The sequence below is a fragment of the Hydra viridissima genome, unplaced genomic scaffold, assembly GCF_058129835.1.
Source record: "Hydra viridissima isolate aposymbiotic clone 2 unplaced genomic scaffold, HvirCarnegie_v1 scaffold_1, whole genome shotgun sequence".
Taxonomy (NCBI): domain Eukaryota; kingdom Metazoa; phylum Cnidaria; class Hydrozoa; order Anthoathecata; family Hydridae; genus Hydra; species Hydra viridissima.
This window is the reverse complement of record NW_028324300.1, coordinates 33,995,186-34,018,294: the sequence shown is the minus strand read 5'-3', so window position 1 is coordinate 34,018,294 and position 23,109 is coordinate 33,995,186. Positions and strand designations below refer to the sequence as shown.

Sequence of the window (23,109 nt, the reverse complement as noted above, 5' to 3'; positions counted from 1 at the left end):
TTAAACAAGACCAAAAAAGCGTTAATCACATTTATCAAGATCACGTTTCCTGCGATATGAAAATAGAAGAATTTAAAGCCTTTTGCAATCATTGCTGGAATGAACCTCACGGATTTGCTGTCATTGATCTCTCTTCTAAAAAGAACGAGGGAAAGTACCGAAGCGGGTTTGATGATTTTTTATTTTTCTAAAACAATTTAAAAAATAATTATTATTTTAAAAATGACAGGTATAATCATCGGTGTAGATGGAAAATCAAGTGTTATCACTACTGAATTTTTGGATAAAATCGTTTTTGACGAAGGAAAAAGTTATGAAATGGCTTTTCTCGGTCTTGAGACTTACAACAGCATTCCAAATGTAAACAGTAAAAACAATTCTTTCAAATACAGCATGGACAATGGAGCTCATTGGGAGAACATTAACATTCCATCAGGAAGCTATGACATTAAAGACATCAACAATTATTTACAAAAGACCGTCTCAAACACAATAAAAAATTATGCGTCTCAAAGCGCTAGCTACGTCACAGCAAATAAAATCAGCTACTCTCCCGATAACATAAAAATCGGATCCAATTTAAGCACTTTAAAATCAACCATCACACTTGGAATGAATTATTTGATGGATTTGAACGTGGAAAACAGCATCGCATCAGTTTTAGGGTTTACTAAAAGAAAATTAAATTCCAATTCCGAATACGAGTCGGATCAAATCGTTAGAATTTCAAGCATTAGCACCATCAGAATCGTTAACAACGTTATCGGATCATCCTATATTAATGGAACCCAACTCAATTGCATTTACTCCTTTTATCCAAATGTTAGTCCTGGCTATAAAATCATTGAGAGACCAATGCATTTGATTTATCTCCCTGTTAAACTGTTTGAAATTTCAACAATGGTTACTCGCATCATTGATCAGAATGGAGATTTGGTTGATTTTCGTGGAGAGGATATTGCAATACGATATCATATTCCAGAAGTGAAATAAATAATTTTTAATACATAAAAAATGAGCAATTATCAAAATATCAAAATTAATATCTCGCAGAGCCAATCTGATAAAATTAAAAAAGCCATTCAAGACAAAACCGATACTAGCATTAAGCTTTCTCATCAAGACTTGAACGGTAAACATGTTCTCGCTATCACTAATGCGCAATTGAATAAAATTAGAAAAGCGTATGAAGCTGGTAAAGGAGTCACACTCAAACTGAGCAGAAAACAATTATCATACAACTCGAAAGTTGAAGGTGGATTTATCGGAGCTCTTTTACCGTTACTAGGTATGTTAGGCAGCACTCTTGCTACAAGAGTAGTCCCAGCTCTAGCTACTGGATTGTTAGCAGGTGTAGGCTCTTCTGCCGGTTCTGCTATGGTTGATAAAATTGCAGGAAGAGGTCTTTTTTACATGAGCAAAAATGGGAAAGGAATGAAGATAAAAACTTTAGGTGGAGAAGGATTGTTTATCACCCCATGGACTAAAAATGTTTACGGTGATGGACTCTTCATTAAAACTGGAAAAGGCTATCAATCTGCTGGAGCTGGATTATTACTCGGACCTAACTCACCCTTTAATAGTATACCCTTTTTAGGTGCTATTCTATGAAAATCGCTTGTTAAAAAATTCGGATAAACTTTTTAAGAAATTAAAAAAAAATGATTGACTTTCAATGGATTGATGTAGAAGGAATTGTTTTACCTAATGAAGCTTTAACTAACTTTCAATTGATAAAGGCTACTAAACAGTTAAAATTAAAAAACTTTCAAGGTGTGTTTGTCAGGGATGAGTTACCAAAAAAGCCAATGAAAAAAGAATGTGGAATCGTGAATACGGGAGATTCAAGCACTGGTGGATTTCATTGGGTCTGTTGGTATAAAGACGGAGACAAAAAATACAGTTTTGACTCTTATGCCCAGCCTCCTCTTGTCGAGCTCGTTGACTATTTGAAAAGCCCTGTTTATTATAACAGCGAGAGAGTTCAGTTTGGTGATACGTCTTATTGTGGTCATTTGTGTCTTTACATCTTAAAAAAATTGAATGAAGGTCTTGACTTTCAAGAAGTTATCAATACCTTGTGGTGAAATTTTTAAAGAATAAATTTTTTTTAAAAATAACAAACCATGAACGTTATCCGATCTCATCAGCATAACATTTACACCGAAGAGATCAACAAAGTCGCACTCAGCGCTAACGATGACAAAAGACACATCTTGCAAGACGGAATTCACACCTTGGCTATTGGGCATTACAAACTAAAACCGTGCTTTACATTTATGGACTATGATCAACTCTTTGGTCTAGAACACGAGGACACAAAAAAGGTAAGTCAACAAAAATGATTGCAGAAATTAAAAAATTAAAAACACGACGCCATCTTGAATTCATTAACTATAGCAAATCACTATATTATAAAAATACTAATGCGGTATTTTTATAAATCACAATGTGACAGAATACACAATTCATGATTGCAGAAAATTAAAAACACGACGCCATCTTGAATTCCTTAAGTATGGAAAAAGTATCAATGTCCCAGAATCCGCAATTCATAGTAGTTACGAACGCCATATTGTGTTGCGTTATAAAGCACTTGCGGACCATACTTTGCAGGTATCTTCAACTCATCGAGCAGATCGTCAGACTTAATGAAATATATTCAAACTTTAATTATAAAAATTTCTACAAATATAATTTAATAGGTATTTTCCAAATAGTTTAAAAGATTTCGTTGTAACAGATTAAAATTTATAAAATCTTTTCTTATAACACCAGATTTCATTTTAATTTTTTCAGCTACTATTTCATGAATTTTATTCTTTCAGCTTTTAATCTATTTTTGCATTTTAATTAAGGTATTGTATAATTATTTTAATTTCTTTTATAATAAGTTTATACTGAAATGAAATAAATATTTATGCAAATATTATTCCCAAATAAATATTTGTAATAAACAAATAAATTCTACATTAAGTAGATTATTTAACACAAAAATAATGTAGACATTTTCATAAATTCATTATTTGAAATCATTAAACAGAATTCATAAAATATTTCATTTTACTTACTTCAGATTTCTTAAACAAGACATCCTTTGCTTTTTTTGAACCTATTTTACATTGTAAATCAAGCAAACTTTCAAGGTGATTCGAAGATCCTGCAAATGCTTTATTAACAAAAATTGTACATGCTTCTTCAATAAAACTATGCTGTGGGTTAAGGCGCTTAAACTCAGCAATTATTAAACATGGAGCCAGTGACAATCGAAGCGGGAGTTTTTCATATATTTTTGGTTTAAAAAGATTTCTATTCAAAATTGCAAGAACATTGATAGATGGTTTTGTTTTTGTTATTTCATTCTAAAAAATATAAAAATAAAAATATTGTAAATTCAAAAATAAGCAATGGTGCACATAATCAATTAACCAACCAAAAATTGTTTATCATAAAATCGTTTAAAATAACATGATATGGCGCATGGTGCTAAGGTGGGTATAACACATGTTATAAAATTACTTGATATATTATACATTAAACAATTTTTTAAAGTATTTTTGATTGTGAAAAAGTATTAATTAGTAAAAAAAACTATATAATAGTTACTAATTATATAATATTTACTAATTCAGTAAAATATTTCAAGTATTGATTATCATATTGCTGTTCCAATTAAGTTAGCATAATAAATAAATTAAAAATATAACCTCAACTTCAAGAAGAAGCTGATCTTCTGAAAGTACTGGTTCAGCTGTGGATATTGAATCCATAATATATGGAGACTTTTTAGGTTTTGAAACCTGTTGAAATTGTCTAATTGCTTTTCCATTTGGATGACTTTTAGACCAACGTTGTTGCCTAATTATGTTTGATACCTGGGTTAGAAGTGAATCCTAGGAGAATTTATTTTTCAAAACTATATCATTTAAGGGTACATAAACAAATACTTATTTCATACAACAGCAACAAAACATGTATGTGTCATAAACACACCTAAAAAAATGTAGCAGTGCCATGAGATTGTAAATAATTTTTAAAACAATTCTTACCCAGTGTTCCAAGCAGTTTGGAAAATTAAAACGAAGTGTTGACTTAAGTTTAGAAAAAAACTCTCTCCGAACCCATGCATCATTGTCTGAAGGAAGGGCAACATGACAATACTGAAGAATGCTACTTTTTAACTCCTTTTTCAAAATATCATTTGTTGAGACATTGTTTAAGAAGTTCAAAGATGATGTACTAAAAAAAGTCCTCAGGTGAGCAACTTCATCTGAATCAAAAGGAACTGTTAAAATCTGAAAAAACATTAACACAATAAAATGTTTGACATAATAAATATTACAGCAAAGTGTGTGATATATTAGCTAAATCATAGTGGGGCGATTGTTTAAATGGTTTTTGAGACTTAGAATTTAGGGTGTTTCATGGTGGCATATTAAAAATCAGAGCTTATTATAAGCAACATACATTAAATAATATTACATTGTTTACAATAAGGTTTAGATAAATTTTTTAATATAAATTTTATATAATTTGTAATTAAATGTCACAACTATTTATATTGTGTATAAAAGAATCATGTTAGAAAATGTTCATATCTTTTTAAGAACATTATTTGTGATTTTTATTGCAACATATTTATTGTGTTGTTGTGTCATGTCAAAATGCCAACATTTATGAAAGTTTAATAGCCAAAAAATAAAATAAAATGCAAGAGTTATACAATAGATTTCAGTATTTCAAACCAAATTTTCTGAACATACAAAAAAGGATATAATATATGTTAAAATCTGAATTTCCTTTGAATCTTTATTCAAACAATATTTTCACATTTTAAATGTGTTTCTGCTGTAAAAATAAAAAATATAATAAAATTAACAAATTTTTATTATGTACTTTAAAATATAAACTTATAAACATATATTAAAAAAACTTAGATTTGGCACTGCTAAAGGAAAAATACTGATTCTGCCATTCACAGAACTTGAAGAATTAGAATATTGTATGACGCACCAAGGAAATATCAAAGTATCTGGATAAATAAGAACTTGTTCAGAAGATTCACAACATATCAAATATGCTGAGTGCGCTTGTACTATAAGTTTAGAGCATTTAAAAGCACGCTTGTCATTTTCTGATGATATTGAAAGGATTTTGTAGAATATCAACTTTTCTTCATGTAGGCATGAAATGATATCATTAATCTTGTAAATTATGCCATTTACTTTAGCAGAAATAATAGAGCCTTTTTTGAACTTCAACTCGTCCACTTGTCCATATACATCACCACGTCTTTCTCCAGCTGCATTAAAAAAATTGCTTGTGGTATTAACAACCATCATTTTACATGCTGAAAAGGGAATGTTCTTGAAATTAAAGTGTCGAAAATTCTTCACAACCTGATGTTTTCTTTCATAAGCCATACACATATGTTCCCGTAGAGCCCCAAACCGTTCAGCTTGAGCAGGGTAGTGAATAAGAAAGTGTAACTTCGGAATGAATTTATCAGGATACAAATACAAAAATAAGCAATGATGATCTTGAATTAACGCTTTTAAATCAGATAAAAAAAGGGAGGTAACAACAGGAGACAAGCACAGCTGAAGCACCTGAATAATTTTTGACAAACAAATGAAATGAACATCTGTTTGACCCATGCGTTCTAAGACAAAAAATGATATCACACGAGAAAGGGTCAATGTTTGGCCACTGCCAAAACTACCATGAATCTTTATTGAGGAATGAATCATATTAGGCTTTTCAATACCATTACCATAGCTAAACCGCTGCAGCTAATCATTTATTTCTTGCAAAGTAAAAAAATTGTTCTGAATGGCGTACAACAAAAATAACTCTAACTGAAGTGGAATGAGACCTTCTAACAAATCATGCATAGGATCAAATAAAAGCTGTTTTGTCACATCAAATCCTGGAATGTTTGACAGTATACTTTTTGAAACAACGCCGTAGTATTTGGACCATTTTAACTTATCAGCTTTGCTTAAACCAGAGTTTAGTTCATTTAAACGTATCATATGTTCAGGAGCATTGCGAATACTGCATTCTTCATGGTTAGAAAAATCTTTCATTTGTTGTCTGGTTGAGTTACAACTTCTGCAACAACGCAATGTCTTTTCACTAAAACCTTCTTTAAAACCTCCAATTGCATTTGCAGAAAGAGAGTCTCCTGAGAAGTATACTACTTCAACTGTAATTTTTTTGGGAACACCCTTAACTTTAATTACCATTCCATTTTTCAGCTGGCTTATCGAAGAAATAAAATCACTGAAAAGATTACTGTAAAAATTTTTATCTTTTACCCATTTAGTTAAAGTAAAAATTAACGGAAAGATAGTAGACATTCTACCGCGATACAATGAAGGGATATTTAAAATTTGAAAGTAAAATACAAACATTTTTTGCTTTTTACGCGCCTTTCCTAAAGGATTTGTTATTCCAAGGTCATCACAATATATTCCAATTTTCATGTGGTTTGTGTCCCCATTCACTGCTGTAAAGTTACTAATTTCTTGAGATTGTAATAGGAAAGACAATATTTCAATGAAAGGAATAAAACAACCTTGGTTATTCAGAGCAATCACTTTTGCGGTTGGAATCTGTAAATAATTCTTGTAATACTTTTCCCGTAAATATTGTGTTGACAGTTTATCACAAGTTGCTTTTAAAGCCTCTATGTCAACATTCAATACAGAAAGCATTTCCTTTAAATTACTGAAAATTATGTTTAAAACGTTTTGAGCACATCTGTGCTTTCCTTGTAAATGTAATGCCAAAGCTCCTAAATAATCTTTGTTAATTTTTGTAGTACCAATTTCAACCACAAACTCGTTTTCTACTTCATTTTCAGTAGTACAGGTATTGACCTGGTTAATGGAACATTTTTTGGAATGTTTCAGGAATCCTGAAAGACTTTTAAAATTTGACAAACAAATTTCACAAAAAACGGCTGCTTGGTTGCCATGCAGTTTTAAGTGATGAAGCATAAAACTATAAGTTGTAGTTTTACAATAACAAACAGAACAGTTATAGTTTATTACCTTTCGTGGTGTCGGGGGTGTTTTCAGATCTGATGAAGATAGTTGTCTCACTGGAGGCTGAACAACATTTACACTACATTCTTCAGCCATATATTGTTTTTCAGAAATCAGATTTATATTCTTTGATGGTACCACAAAATCTACATAATCATTTAAAATGGATGAAAATTGGCATAATGGTGATGATTGAGCTGTGTCAGTTTTATTTAAATTAGATAAAAGACCAACTTGTTGAGTGTTGGAAATATCAACAAGTTGTGGAGCTTGAATCGTAAGCTCTAAATTTTGTTCATTGAGAAGAGCAGCAAAACTACTAGCAGTTACTTTACAACCGTTCCACTTGATTTCTTCAATCATGGGCAAATTAAAGGTTTCACGAGCTAAAACATAAAATAGTGTAAATATAACTTGATATTATTGAAAATTGTCTTTTACATATCTACTAATTCAAATTATCATACTAAAAAAGGAGTGACAAATTTTTTGGTGCTATAATTTTATTTTAACAGTTTGAAAAAAGTAACAAAGTATTTTTAGATTTTGATTTGAGATGATACTACGATTAGGACATTTGACTTTATAATAACATGTTAACATGTTATTATAAAAGCAAGCAAAGTTTCCTAGTGCTACTATAAAATTATTTCGAATCAAAATTTAACATAACATATAATATAAAATTAGCATGTTATTTAGTTATATTAAGATGCATGAGCATTTTCTAATGATAATTTTCAATTTAAATTAAAAATCGTTAATGATACGGTGAATTAAAATGATAAAATTTTTAGTCTAAATAAAATAAAATATACCTACCAGATGCACAAAATTCTAAAAAATTACTGGCAATAACTATTTCAGCATTTTCTTTAAAATTAACTTTAATTGCTTTCATTTTTATTTACTTTTTACTTTTATCAGCTCGTGCTAACGCTTTAGAAACTAATTTGGCAGTTTCAAAACATCTTATTTAAATATGCCAAAATGTGGCAGCATTGCAGTGATATTTTGCTGATATATTTGCTGTCACGTGTGTGACATTAAATATAACAGCAAGTATAAATGCAAAACTATCAGTAAAAATAACAGCAAAAATCTTTAAATATAACACCATAACATAACAGCATAATATAACAGCAAATATAACACCATTATAACGCCAAAATTGTTTGGTCTCCAATTATATCTTTGGATCCGTGAATATAACAGCATTAATAACGGCATTATAGAATCTGCGTACATAAATGCTGTTATAATGCCGTTAGTTTTTTTAGTGTGTAAAAATCATTTAAAATTTTAGCTTTAATTTTTAAAAAAATAATAACTTATGCTTCAAATAATTTATGTTTAAACAAGTTATTTAGAAAAAAAAAAGTAAAATAGAGCGTATTTTTAAAGTAATCATTATGGAATTTTTTCCGGGGAATTTTTTGTCAGGCGGATATTTGGGTGGGGTTCTCGGGTTTTTTTCTTAAACCAATTTAAAAATGGCCTAAACATAGTAGTAAGGAGAAGATGCATTTACCCTGGGAGACACCCATTTCGGAAGAAGAGATCCTTTAAAAGGCAAATTTATAAGTAGTTTTTTTAAGGTTTTATGTATGTTCTTATTATTTAAAAACCGAGGGACAGTAATTGTAATAAGGGCCCTAACCCTAACTTATAAAAACAGATTATAATAAGGGGATTAAAACTGGCAAGCATTTTAGGTTACTCGCAACAAAAATATCGATAAAATGACAATATCCAGAGTTGGAATAATCTGTCCCTGGTTCTTCGAAGATAACGAGAGGAAAGTTTCGGTGACATTTGAGCGTTACGTGACGATGTTACAGGATTTCTTCCTGCCAAAACTGAACGAGATGGGCTTGGACGACGTTTGGTTCCAGCAAGATGGTGCAACTGCGCATACATCAAGAACATTCGTGGTTTTCTTGAACGAAGCCTTTCCTGGGCACGTGATCTCTTTGAGGGGCAATCTTTAGTGGCCAGCCAGGTCCCCTTGGCACCTTGCGATTATTTCTTGAAGTCTGTTGTGTACCATGACAGATCCAACAACCTGAACCATCTCAAGAATAACATTCGTGAAGCCGTCGCCAACATTCCTATTGAGATGCTGGAAAGAGTCGACACCAATTTCCGGACACGACTGACACAGTTTATTGACAATAACGGACGTCATTTGCGTGATATCATCTTTAAAACTGGCAAATTGTAAAATTTACTTGTTCTTGATTATGCTATTACAAAATTCATTTGTATATATTCAATACTTTTGTTATAATATATGTTTCAAATAAGCAAGTTTCTCTCCCCCACCCTGTATATGAATATATATATATATATATATATATATGTATGTATATATATATTCATATCCAACTATTGAAAAAAAGAAAATTATATGAAAGACCTTTATTTGGAACGTAAGACTTTATCAACATACATCGCCAGAAACGTTTGTCTTTATCTGAAACAAACACGCCAACTGTTGAAGCAAGACTTGGTGACAATATTACATATTCATATTTACATATGTTAGTAAATTTTATTTAAGTATTAAGATGAGCTTGCGAATGAAAACAGAAAGGTCAAAGAAAGTAAATGACCCAGAATAAATACTTGCTGTACAGTCATGTATTTGTAGTCTTTAATTTGCGTTGATACTTGAAATATATTTTTATAAACTATTGTTTGTACTGCAGATTTGAACTCTGATACCGATAATGATCAAGTTATAAAATCAGTCCGTAAAATAAAAGCATTGCCTAATAAGACCTTATTTTCATTTGTTGCCAACACTAATAAGTATGTTTGTTTGATGTGCCATCCTTTTAACGATTTTCATAAACCTTCTAAACATTCTTGCTTCATTTCACAAGCCGTCTCATCGAAAGACAATAGCAAAGCGATTGAGAAAGCAATACTATCGATACAAGAACGATCTTAGAGCTAAACTTAAGTCAGTTACCCATATTGCCCTAGCAACCGATTTGTGGAAACTAGGGTTGGATCCTGTTGGCTTTGCATAACAGCGCATTATTTAACAAAGAAGTTTAAATACAAATCAAATATAGTTTGCTTTCGTAGATTTTACGGAAGACAATTAAATAGTAAACTTACAGCATTCGTGCAAAAAGAAATTACTAAACTTGAAATTGATACTAAAGTAATAAATTGCATTCAGTGTTACTAACTTTATTCATCGAAAAGAAAGATGTAACATGAGCTCAAGAAACTTACGTTACTCAATGCTACTTAAAGAGAAAATATGATTAAACTTAATTTAAAACTTGGTATTTAATGTAACTCAGAAATGGAAGTAATTCGCTTATATAGTTTGTATTTGTATTTTTCATATTTTTTTTATTTCACTTAGGTAGTTTGTATTTTACACTTTCATATAATGATATGGAAGAAATTTTATACAATTTATTATGAAATATGTCTTTTAAAAATCCCAATACGGCGTTCGGCGATTTGACAAACCAAAAAAATTTATTTTTTGACTTTAACACAATACAGCGTTTGTTTAACTATTAGTTTTTTGTTTTTTTTTAAATTATTGTTTATGTAGTTCCTAAACATTTTAGTATTTGCAAACAGGGCCGTGGTTAGGCTCCCCCACACGCCAGCGATTTATGGGGCTGTTTTTTAAATATATGAAGCTTTTTTTTTTTTAAGTTGTACCTAACAAGGAATATATTTTGAAGATTTAATTGACCAAAAATACTACGGGGTTATAAAATACGTTTTAAATGGAACTCAGTGATACGGTTAGTTAATACTTTTTTCTTGTTCCGGCGATTGATTTTGTTTGTATAATTGTACATAGTTTATATTCTTAAACAAAAATCAAATCTTATTTGGCTTTTAATTTGCTTTAAAAATGTCGAAATTTTAGTTGTAATTTTTTTTAAAACACTGACTAGTTCTTTGTTTTTGTTTCAGACTTTTCATACAGTTTAAACAATTTGGTCAGCACTTTACAATCATTTTCTAAATTTCGAATTAATATTCAGCTTGGTTCTTGTTAATAGCGTTAAAGTGGTTTTTGCTATTCAGCGTGGTTGTTAACAACAATCACGATGACCAAAATAAAAATTATTTGAGTGTATAAACCTTTACTAGAAAACTTATTGGCTTCCCATGCCCCTGACGGAAATCGATTTTTAATCAAATAATTTATACTTGATTTATAATTTTTGCAAAACTTTTTGAAAGGTCCATGTCCCACCCTAAACATATTAAAGCTTTTACAAAGACAGAATATTTTTTTTCCTTAACAGAATTTTTTGCTACAGAATTGCTTATTGTCCTTATAAGATTTTCACTCTCCGCATAAAAATATACTACTTTGAAAAATGTATTTTGCACTAACTAATCTTTAAATTGCTTAATAATGTAAAAACAAACTTTAAATTTTCTTCTATTTTTTCTGGCGACAGGAAAGCAAAACTTGTGCCTAGCCCCACCTCCCACCCCCCTTTGGTGGCCGACGCCAGTTGAGAAGGGGAAACCACTGAACCTTCTTGCATACAAAATAATTTTTGACAGCAACCGCCAGTGGCTTTCACCTCTCGATTGGGGCCGGCCTCCAAAAAAATTTCTAGCAGCAGCCGCCAATCGGAAGGCGGAAACTATTGTAGGTAGAGGCAAAAATAATTTGGGAGGTGGACGGCAAAGTTTTGCACCTCCTAAAAGAATTCGTGTTTTGGTATAATGTTACTTTGCTGCCGGAAGGGATTATTAACGCTGATGCGTTGTATCACCATTAAAGATAATGTTTGATCAAAAAGCGCAATATAAAGGAAGTTTTCGAAAAAGTGCGCTCCGTCGGAAAAGTGACGTAGTCAAGGATTGGCATGGATAGGAAACAACCCACCATGTTTATTAAACTTACCCCCAATTACAAAACCCCTCTACAAAAACAGTCCGCAAACATGCAGAATAATTCCTAACATTATAACCCAGAAGTACCCAGAAGCAGGCAATTCTCCTTAATACGTTGCTTTTCTTACCAATTAGTATGTTAAAACGATATAAAATGATTGTTATTTGATAAAAGTAAATAAAATAAGTAAAAAGTAATACTTAGTAAAGTATTTCAATGAAAAAAATTTACTTTTACTTGTAATGGTAACTAATTCTTTCTTGGAATATGAGCTTGATAGTTATATATACTCAATAAAGATATCATTATAAATAAAAAATTTAATGATGGAAAGCTTTAAAACAGCTGCGGTCCTTATTAATACACAGCGCAGTTTCATACTTTTCACAAAATGAATATGTCAAGGCGGAGCACTTGTCATATTTGCAACGAGCCCGCTTTTCATTTAATACGGGCCAATGTCCAACTTGATTAAACTGAATCGCTTTACAAGGAATGGCAGTTTTTGGACCGACACGAGGCGTGATGTCAGCAAGTGATGGACGACCGGCTTTTTGTTTAAGTGAAACCTTGTACATAAACAACAAAATCTGCTACCGCCAATTCGAATCTGACAAGTGGAGTTGATGGATTACGCTTCTGCTACGGAATCCAGGCATTGATTACGGACATATGAAGCAAGTGGAAAAAGATCCGATGAAACCACTTTTTCAACCGAATCTTGTTCCTGTAATAGCTAAGTAGGGAATCAAGCAAGTTAACTCCGCCCATGTGCTTTTTGTAAATAGTGACAATTCCCGGACAGGAAATGTTGATATGGCACTTATCTTTTCTTGAAAATATTTTAACCTCGATTGAAGGTTCGCTTCCAATAAAATTGGACAGCAAGGTTACAACTTTGTTATCAAACCAGGAAACTACCGATACATCAACTCCGTCAATCTTGGCAACATGTTCGGTAAATGTTCCACGACCCCTTTGCTTCATTTCCTTATCTGACAAGGCTGGGCAATTTCCAACACGGTTCCTACGTGCAGTTCCAACCATTTGAATTCCCCTCTTGAACATACAAACATTCAAACCAATACTGTTGAAACAATTGTCAACATAGAATTTATGATTGACGTTATCTGGCAAGGTTCGAGCAAGACGCATGACATTTTTACTACTTACCCCAAAGTCTGGTTCATTCTCAAGGCAAATGTTGCCAGCTCCTCCACAATAAACTTCAAAATTATAGCTGAAGCCAGAGATACCACTCAGAACAAAAACTTTAAATCCCCATTTGTGCGGTTTTTTAGGGTTGCATTGTTTGATTGAATGTCTCCCTTTGGACGAAACAATCTGCTCATCAACTGCCAAACTTTCTTCAATTGGAATGCTGTTTAACTGTTCATTTATTTTGTTTATATAAGAGGGTGGATCTTAAAAAGTTTACCGTCTTTGTCAGCAGCGCAGTTGTCAGCAAAACGAATAATGCTTTTCAATTTTTCAAAGTGGTTGACGGGCATTATATTAGCTACATGAGAAATTCCAATGGAAGACGATCAATAATCTCTTGTACTAGGGAGTTTGACAATGGACATGTACAAAACACATGCAACAAAACTAATTATGTCTTCCTCTTTTACAGCAACTGGTTTCTCAGGATTGGTTTGCATGGAATACAACATTGTCTGATATGCAATCTCTTGAAAAAGTTCTTTTGGAAAAAGATGATAAAGGTATGACAGTTCTAAACCAAGACAATCCATAACTCGTCCATTTTTTGTTCGTAGTTAGCTTTAAATTTGTAGTCTTCTTGTTTATTTCGAAGGTTTCAATAATGGCTGAGAGTTCTTTTTGCAGGCTTTTTTCCATTTATATTAGCCTTATTGGTAGATGGCACCACTGTTGCACAGTGTTTTTGACCATTGCCACAATTTGTTTTTCTCAAGATTGAAAGAGGCTGAGTGTTACTACTGTCATCACTTTCATCACTGCTATCAACATCCTCACTGGAAGAAGAAATTGGCAAAAATAGTTCACAATCAGTTGTATCTTCCTCATCGCTGGAATCTCCATCTGAGGAGTGGAGATCTGGGTTGTCATCAACAAATTTGATCAAGACAGGCGCCTGCACCCTGTGGATACCAGAAGGCTTTCTCCCATAGAAAGAAGTTGGATTGATTGCTGAAGGTTAGAAGAAACAATACAATTTTTTTATAACAAAAGAAATAAAAATAAAACAAAAATATAAAATTATAAATTTTTTTCCTTAGATGAAAAATGTATCATTTCTAATACAGTTAAAAAAAGAGTTATGGAGATATGACAGTTCATAAAAACAAGTAAACAAATACACAAGAAGACTACCAATATGTATAACAAACTTTGGAAATTTTTTTGAGTTTATGATAAAAAGGAATCTTGCTCAACAAAACGATGTACTTACAAGAATTACTTGATTTGCTGCCGGATGCCATTTTGATAACACAATGAATAAAATTTAACGTAAAAGTTGTAAAAACAATCTAAGTGCGGTGGCCACACTCATCTAAATATAGTAGGCTTAAAATAATCCCATTTCCCGTTAAAAATCTTATCTCATTCATCCAGAGATACACAATTTATAAACTGTATCGTATATGATACAGTATGCAGAAAGGGGTAAAAGTAAATTTCTTTCACACGGCTTTCACACTTTTAAAAGTAATTTACAAAAAGTAAATTACTTTCATGTAAAACACTTTTATGTAAATTACTTTTTCTTGTAATAAAAAAATTATAAACGCATTTTTAATAAGTTTTTAATAAGTTACGCATTTTTAAAATCAACTTTAAGTGTAAGATGTTGTTTTTTAAAAAATGAATTACTTTAAAATGTAAATGTTTTGTAATTTAATCTAAGTTATGTAAAATAATTTTTGGTGGCCGGTTCTAGACAAGAATTCAGGAAAGCCTTTCTAGGAAAGAAACATGAAAATTCTTGCTATGATAGAAAAAAACATAATTACTTTTTTGGATAGAATAATTGAAGGATAGAAAAGAAGAAAGAAATACATATAGAAAAGAAGAAAGAAATACAATCCTTTCTGGCAAAGAAAAATGAAAAACTTGCTAGCAAAGACTTTTTTAGGATAGAAATCGCACAAGTAAAAGTCATTTGTTCAAAAGTTATTTTTTTACATCAAAATAAGTAAAAGTGCCATCCCTAGTATAATAGATAAAAATTACATATCTAAACAAAAAGCAGTTAAAATCTTCACGAAACAAAACGTAACTTAATTATTTGTTAACAATTATATTGAAATCTCATTTTAGGATCAGTTTTTTTTGTTGTTGTTGTCTTTTCGCATAACAAAAGCTATTACATTTTGTTTTGGTGACACCGATCTTGCAACCTCACTGTACCCTCTTTTCAAATAGAAAGGTATTATATCAGTAAAATTTAACACCTTCAGTTCGGTAATTTCAGCTAAACTTTCTGCAAAATCCATCAACTTTTTGCAAATTCCCATTCTTTGTTTATCTGGGTGTACGGCTAGAGGACCGAGATGGGTTACTCCATTCGAAACGACTGCTACTACACATCCGACAATACATTCATCTAATAAATAAACGTACGTATTTTTAAGTCTTTCTTTGATGTATTCACTATCTATTTCTTGTGGCCACCTTACTCCCGTCATAATTTTAAAACCTGTTGCTCGATCGCATCTTTCTACTTCGTACGCTTTATTCACAAGCGCATAAGTTTGGATCAAATCTGTTTCATATATCGCCTTACGAATCATCTTTGGAAAACGTTTAAATGCTTTTAATTTTTCTCCGATTGTTGCTAACGTTAACAGCTTACGTTAATCTTATTTGCTTATCATTTGCATTTTATAATACAAGTTATCTATCAAATATATATTCTACTTTTTACTTATTTTATTTACTTATATATATATACATATATATATATATATATATATATATATATATATATATATATATATATATATATATATATATATATATATATATATATATATATATATATACTTTTTTCTTATTCAAATTTATTTTAAATACCTAATTGATAATCGAAAAAATGATTTACAACTTTTAGTCAGAGGAAAGAATTTATGGTGATTTAGCAATGGAGATTTCGTTTTTAAGATGGCAAAATGCGGTGCTGAAAGTTTATTTCTAACACTTTTTTGACATTCAGGAAAAAAAGAAAATGCATAAATTAGTATATTAAGCAAGTATGTAAAAGTTCTACGATTGAAGCATACATTTCCTCCTCTGTCTCGTTTTGGGGACTTACTAAATAATAAGTGTAAAAAAACCAACTACATTTTTGCTCGAGTGTCACCTCACCAAATGAATACAAGCGAGTGCTAATTTAAAAATAAAATTAAAAAAAACCCAAAGGTAACAGTACTTAGGAGAAGCAAAAGATAATCTCGTTTCTTGCAAGCCAAACTAAACTAGGAGAAAAAAATCAAAAAAGGTACTTGCAAAGTTATGAATTACAGACATTCATCATGTGGCTTTTTTTAAGTCATGGGAGGTTTTTAATTGAGATGTTGTGATACATTTCTCAGAGATATGCTTAAACTTGTGTTTTTATATAACAAAAGTGTACACATGTTTTGTTATTTATGTAACTTTACTTGGAACATTGTATAAATAGATAAAAATTACATATCTTAACAAGATTATACGTAAAAAACTTTATTAATAAACAACGAAAAAACATCAAATCAAAAAGAAAATATTGTGGTTTTAATGTGCGTCATTCTTGCTAATTATTGACAAAAGTCACACCTTATAGCGTTCTTATTATTATAACGTTTTTTTTTTTTGTAAAAGGGATTAATTATCGACAAGAGTCACAAGTTATATTTTAAGAATGTATATATATATATATATATATATATATATATATATATAGTATTGTAGAAATTATGTTAATATTTCCAGTAAGAGTGCTCAATACAGCGTAGAATAAGTAGAGCGAATATATTATTTTTGTTATTATATAAACTAAATAATTAGCTTGGTTTATATTACATAACTTAAAGTTTCACGCAATAGCGATCATCAGATGTTATAAACCGTAAAAAAAACGTAACGACAAAAAAATACGAAAAAAGTGCTATGGAGTGTCTGCTATGATGGCATTAAAGTTTTTTTATTAAAAATTTATTTTCATGGCGGCACTTTGATGTTAGTTCGCTTCGTTTATTGAGCAAGTCTAGTTCCGAAGTAATAATGTGGTACTTTTCGGTCAAGCACAAGTTACAGTAATTACACCAGGTTTAAATGGTTTTGCCTGATCGAGAATATTCCACGTAAGGATGGGTTCCAAACCTTTACTTTTGCACTCCCATACAAATTTAGAAAGTTCAGTGGAGTTTGCTTTACTTTCATAACGAAAAGAATTCCTATGCTTATACCATCTGTCTTTAAAGGTTTTTTCAGTGAGCCCAATATAATAATGCCCCTTTTCTTGCTGCTGAGTTTTTACATTGCAAATATAAATAATGTTTTTCTTAAGGCATTTTCCATTTAGTGGGCATGCAGCGGTTTGTCGGCAATTGCATGATTGGCTATTATTGTCAGTAGAATTAGATAGAATTCTTTTGTTATGAGCAGTAATAATTTTCTTAATATTTGGGAGGCAGCTGTAACTAACTTTTAAGTTGTTCCGGTTAAAAAGTTTGTTAAATTTATGGTCTTTAGGAAAGCATTTATCAATTAAACCCAAAAATATCTTTGCTACGTTTGTTCTAACGTTCAGTGAAAACGGAGGGTTAAACCAAATAACGTTTTGTTTTCGAGATCCTGCATCACGTTTTGGCGTGTTTTGATTAAAAAAATTTTTTTCTTTAAATCCACAAGGATTGAGAGCGTTGTTATAAAACGGTGCGGCTCTATCAAAAACCTCTTTATTTGAAGATATATTACTGATGCGCTTAGAAATCATTTTCGGTATCGATTTGATGATATTAGGTGGGTGGATATATATATATATATATATCGAACAATTTTTATTTTGAGCAGTTGGTTGAGAAGAAAGATTTAAAAACACAAATACGTTGAACAGCAAGCTAACCGGGGTATTATTTCCGGAATATGAAGATGGACAGCCAAAGCGATTTATTCGACAGATGACCTCTTTCTTCGTAGTAAACAATATAACCTCAGAACAACATGTAGCGTACTTGCTTGCTGCTCTTCCGTTGAAGACTTACAAGATCATGGAAGAATTGACAGCACCAGAAGTTTCAGAGAACGTTTCGTACAAAGAGCTGGTGACGAAATTGGAAACGCTGAAATTAAGAAAACCATCGTTAATCTCACGGTATGAATTTGGTAAAACTTATCGTGGCAATGAAGAATCTATACAGACGTTCGCGCATCGAGTGATTCGAACAGCTCAAGATCGCAAGTTCTTGCCCTCAGAGAGAGACAGCCGACTTCGTGACCAATTCATTATTGGAATTAATGATGGTGCTGTTCTATGAGCTATTCTTCGGGGAGAAGATGGGTTGAGCTTTGAAGATTGTGTCAAAACTGTATCCGTGGTTGCACAAACTGTATCACCCAGTAAACACAGTAACGTTCAAAAAACGTTTATTTTAGGAGCTTCCGCCGTCCAAATGTAATGGTTTAACACTATTTTCAAACGTAACCTAATTAACTTCAATGTGTAAAAGCATTAACTTCATTTACTTCATTAACTTCATTAACTTCATTTATTCAAGCATTTACTTTCGTAATTAAAACATCGGTTCTCATTACAAAAATTTATAAATGTAATTTAAGAAAGCAAAAGTTTATCATTATAATGATAACAGCATTCTAAAGGCACTTAATTCAAAACAACACAACAATAACTTAAAATAGATACGAAATGTTAAAGGAGGTTGTAACAACTATAATTACAAAAAAAACGTCTTTATTTTTTATCTTTCGCACTCGGAGCTCTCTTTAAATGGTCTCCAATTAGTCGATCGACATTTTCTTCTGGTAGTCTTTCCGTCACCAGAGCACTTACAAAGTAACAAAACCCAAAAAAACTTCATATTTAGATTATTGTCAATTTTTGTTGTTATTATAAAACTTTTGAATCATATTAGAAAAAATTATGTGTGGATTATAACATTAAAAACCAAATGGTAATAACCACTCAAGAACTCCAGCAAAGGCGTGGCATTGCATGACATTATTAGACAAATATCTATGACATTTGCATTAAAATATTTAAAAATAATAATAAGCACAATTGACTGTAACTAAATATACTCAAAACATAATCTTATGATTCCAAACATGATCTTATAATTACATTATCTTTTATGCTTTTCTAAAAATAAATATTATTATTTTTTAATATACAGTGCAGTGTAATACAACTTTATGGATTGTGAGAACAAATATGTTTATATAACTTTATAACAATTTCACATGTAATTAATCTCAAAAGTGATTAAATTATCTAAAAGTTTAGTAAATAATAAGATTTACCAATAAAAAAAAATCGTCATTTTTTTAAAGGATCTCCACCTTTTCCTCAAAATCTTCGAGGGTGGATGATTTCTCAATGTAAAATGCTTCATCTGTCAACCCAATCTTTCAACAGCTTTTTCAAGTTGTGTTATTTTACTTTTAACACTGATTAACTCCATAAAAAGAGCATACTGTAAGCCTATTTATAAAAGAATGTATATGTAACAGGTTTAGATTTGGAAGAGCATCCAATTGTAAAAACTTGCACCAAACTTTTCCTTGATATCATTTTAATTAAAACAAATGATAAGAATTTAACCTATATAAGTGTGGAACTATGCATGTAAGACTTCAGCTACCAAAAAATAAATCTTTCATCAGGAGCTTTAAAGGTTTCAGGTGGGTTACTAAACATAAACTTGCCACCAATGCAATTCATTTCCAAAAGTCTTTGCTTTCAGTTAGTTGAATTAAAACATTCAATTTCTGAAGTAATAAAACTGCTTTTTAATATATTTATTATTAGTAGTATAAATAAAATCATCACAAAAACCTTTACATAAAAAAATTTTTTTCTTTAGATCCTGAAAGTTTTTAGGTAATTTACTCTTCTTTTTACCTGCGAGTTTAACTTCGGAAGAGTTAATTTTTTCTACAGAGTTTTCTTTAGATCTCTCCACAATGTCAGAGGGTGTCTTGAGTAAACCTGATTTTTGAAGCCCTTGTTTATCTTGTTGGCCTTTTGAATAATACTTTTTTTTTTGAAGACAGCTCTATAACCATATGAATATCTGGACTTGGTTCTCAATAATCTGATTTAAAACTTTCATTTTCTGAAATAATTTAATATTTATATTTTTAATATTTTATATAACTTATGAACTTTATAAACAAAACACACATTATATTTTAAACAGTTCAAATTACTCAAAGATTTTCAATAAATGATGAATAATACAAACATCAAACACAGAATGATTGTAACAACAACATTATTTAAACCCAATAAGCTCTAGTTTCATTTTTTATACCACTTTTGCCACAAAATTTGACAAAGCACTAAACCTTTCTTAACTTAAAAATCAATTTATAATTATAATAAATGGTCATAATAAACAATAACAATTAATAATAAAAAATAACAACATAACACAAAAGAAATTAACAGAAAATTACCAGTTTTTTAACTTCATGACTAGAAGTCTCGGTATCTATATTTATGCAAAAATCACAAACATCTTTGTAGCCATGTCAAGATGAATCTTTTCCAATTGAAACTTTAACCAAGTAATATCTGTTGCTATTACAATAATTAAATTGTTTTTTTGACTTAGATGGCCAATAAACCAAATTATCGTTGTCAATTACCCAGTTATGGAACTGTCACTTTTTTCAAAACATTGTCTTCAGAGATGGTGACTACTGAATAAAGTCTTTTAACAGGACTAAAAGAAAAGTTGACATACAACATTAACAACATATCAGCTCCACTCACATGAACATGTAAGTAACATTTAATATTTACTTAACTTGCTGTTAGACAATATTATTAATAAGACTTCATTAATAAGATTTAGAATTTATGAAATTTATTGAAATGAAATAAAAATTGATGGACAAAAAATTTTTTATGAAGCCAAAAAAAATTAAACTATTAAAATAAAAACAAATTTTTGAAAGTTTTTGATACTGTACTATTTAACATTTGTTATGGAGCAATTGTAAAATAACAAATCCTTTATCAACAGGAAAACATGCACACTTGATCACTGAAGTTTTTATATCTTTGGTACAAACAATACTCTTTAAATCATTTCTTAACAAATAAACATCAATGGATTTGAATTTAGAAAATGTTAAAGTAAGTATCCAAATTCTTTTTTCTGTAACAGAAGCAACTATATTTTCCTTCTCCTAAATATTCTTTTACTAAAACTACACCATGATAGCTTAAAAAACAACCATCTTTCACATTAGCCTTTACTTCATTAGAAATGGTTGAAGACAACTTCATAAAATTGTTCATCTCATTAAACCTTGTATAAATATTTGCATTAGTCATGAAAATATTTAAAATACAATTATTTAAAAAATTATATCATTTTGTTATTAACTGTTTTATACATATGATCTAATATAAGTAATAACTTGTGTTTGGTCTAATTCTTTTTCTTGTTTTTATAACAGAATGATCACTTGAAGAATCACTCATGTACTCCAACAACTATTGTTGCTGAAGATGATATCCTGGCTGAGCCACGTGTGTTGGTGGCGTCAAACATTTAAAGAGTTTTCAATATTTTTGGCATTTCTATCTTGTGTGTCTCGTCAGTATCCTCTGTAGTTGATAAATAAAACGGCTATTTTTATATCCACATACTTTTTAAAAATATATTAGCAAGAACAATAATTGTAGTATCCTATATTCTATAATTGTAATAAGAAATTTGTCTACAACAAACTAAAATTATACAACCATAAAATATAAAAATTTAAATTACTTTACATAATAAAATAACAAGTAAATGCAGTGGCGTACCTAGGGTAAATAGCGCCCTGGGCAAACACCGATCTCGCGCCCCTCCTCCCCCCACATAAAGTGCTTAACTACAACTTTTTAATAGATGATGACACAAACTTTTAATAAAACTTCATTATTCATTATAAATAAACAATTTGTTTATGTGACATATATTAAAAAAAATTTTTTCTAGCTTTAATTGCTGCAAATTTCTTAATAACACTGTCAAAATCAATTTCTTCGGTAATTTCTCGCTCTATGCTTAGCCTCTTTTGCGCCCCTTTTAGGTTGGCGCCCATGGCACGTGCCCTGCCTGCCCTACCCTAGATACGCCACTGAGTAAATGTTAACAATTAAATATCAACAATAAAAACAAAAAACAAAAATATTAAACAAAAACGTATTTAAAAAATAACTACTTTGAAATTTATCTACTTTGGTTTTTATAATTATTTTAAGAACTTTTCCTCTGCGAGCGAGAGCGTTAAAAGCAAAAATATTAAATTATTTTACGCCGCTTATGATCAACGTCGATCAACGTTATTTCAACGTTGTTTCAACGTTGTGTGCTTACTGGGAACCTATACGCAACGTTTCGATAACGTTTTTTGCCGGCTGGGTAAGTTGAAAAAGCTTCTAATGTCTAACGTTGATAACCTTAAACTTTGCAACGTTTTTACTGTGATTATTTGCGTACTTTTATTCAACGTTGAATAAACGTGATTTTTTGAGAAGATAATATACGTTGAAATTTATACGCTTTTTCAACGTTGAAAATGTAACGTTTAAAAAGCGGTTTGTTTTTAACGTTGATAAAGCAGAAATTTTGAAACGTTTTTAAAGTGGCACGTTGAATAAACGTTTTATTTTGAGAAGCTAAATTACCTTACAATTTCAACGCTTATTCAACGTTTTAATTTACCGTGATTTAGTATACAAAAACGGACATTGATTTGACGTTGAAAACACGCTGTTTTTACCACTGTAACGCTTTTTCTACGCTGCGACCGGTTTTCAACGTTGATTCAACGCTGACATGTTTGCTTGGATGATATAAACACATGAACAATATACACAATGAAAACTCTTGGAAAAGGGCATTCTGGAATTCAAAGATTCATGACCTTCATTATTGTGCCAAAACCAAT

The 23,109-nt window shown here is 30.6% G+C and overlaps 3 protein-coding genes across 8 annotated transcripts; all 3 read right to left on the bottom strand.

Moving 5' to 3' along the window:
* Window positions 1-2,379: 2,379 nt before the first annotated feature.
* LOC149894670 (uncharacterized) lies at window positions 2,380-8,262 on the bottom strand. 2 transcript variants are annotated; one of them, XM_090065527.1, is made up of 6 exons: window positions 7,875-8,262; window positions 7,059-7,438; window positions 4,050-4,295; window positions 3,708-3,893; window positions 3,072-3,362; window positions 2,380-2,647 (listed from the first exon to the last, which is right to left on the bottom strand). In XM_090065527.1, the coding sequence occupies exons 1-6, from the start codon at window positions 7,951-7,953 to the stop codon at window positions 2,531-2,533; spliced, it is 1,299 nt and encodes a 432-aa protein (XP_089921653.1). In that variant the 5' UTR covers window positions 7,954-8,262; the 3' UTR covers window positions 2,380-2,530. The 2 variants fall into 2 exon arrangements, with proteins under 2 accessions (XP_089921653.1, XP_089921651.1); XM_090065525.1 differs by lacking the exons at window positions 2,380-2,647; window positions 3,072-3,362; window positions 3,708-3,893; window positions 4,050-4,295 and having other exon boundaries at window positions 5,594-7,438; window positions 7,875-8,082.
* A 3,218-nt stretch (window positions 8,263-11,480) lies between these two features.
* On the bottom strand, window positions 11,481-14,494 carry LOC149894669 (uncharacterized). Its single transcript, XM_090100946.1, has 2 exons — window positions 14,387-14,494; window positions 11,481-14,124 (listed from the first exon to the last, which is right to left on the bottom strand). Exons 1-2 carry the CDS (start codon window positions 14,415-14,417, stop codon window positions 13,772-13,774), a joined length of 384 nt encoding a protein of 127 aa, XP_089957072.1. The 5' UTR covers window positions 14,418-14,494; the 3' UTR covers window positions 11,481-13,771.
* Window positions 14,495-16,902: 2,408 nt separating this feature from the next.
* Window positions 16,903-21,977, bottom strand: LOC145187008 (uncharacterized). 5 transcript variants are annotated; one of them, XM_090087974.1, is made up of 5 exons: window positions 21,589-21,977; window positions 20,617-20,885; window positions 20,060-20,273; window positions 19,760-19,926; window positions 16,903-19,639 (listed from the first exon to the last, which is right to left on the bottom strand). In XM_090087974.1, the coding sequence occupies exon 5, from the start codon at window positions 17,912-17,914 to the stop codon at window positions 17,216-17,218; it is 699 nt and encodes a 232-aa protein (XP_089944100.1). In that variant the 5' UTR covers window positions 17,915-19,639; window positions 19,760-19,926; window positions 20,060-20,273; window positions 20,617-20,885; window positions 21,589-21,977; the 3' UTR covers window positions 16,903-17,215. The 5 variants fall into 5 exon arrangements, with proteins under 5 accessions (XP_089944100.1, XP_089944111.1, XP_089944097.1 ...); XM_090087985.1 differs by lacking the exon at window positions 21,589-21,977 and adding an exon at window positions 21,136-21,582; XM_090087971.1 differs by lacking the exon at window positions 21,589-21,977 and having other exon boundaries at window positions 16,903-19,297; window positions 19,459-19,639; window positions 20,617-21,120.
* Between the last annotated feature and the right edge of the window lie 1,132 nt (window positions 21,978-23,109).

What these genes read in the sequence shown, in the direction of transcription:
- LOC149894670 (XM_090065525.1), bottom strand. Translation starts at nt 7,953, where the DNA reads ATGAAAGCAATTAAAGTTAATTTTAAAGAAAATGCTGAAATAGTTATT. An exon ending in TTTAGAATTTTGTGCATCTG is followed by an intron (nt 7,439 to 7,874) that starts GTAGGTATATTT and finishes TTTATGTTTTAG; the next exon opens with CTCGTGAAACCTTTAATTTG.
- LOC149894669 (XM_090100946.1), bottom strand. Translation starts at nt 14,417, where the DNA reads ATGGCATCCGGCAGCAAATCAAGTAATTCTT. An exon ending in CAGCAAATCAAGTAATTCTT is followed by an intron (nt 14,125 to 14,386) that starts GTAAGTACATCG and finishes TCTAACCTTCAG; the next exon opens with CAATCAATCCAACTTCTTTC.
- LOC145187008 (XM_090087974.1), bottom strand. Translation starts at nt 17,914, where the DNA reads ATGATTTCTAAGCGCATCAGTAATATATCTTCAAATAAAGAGGTTTTT.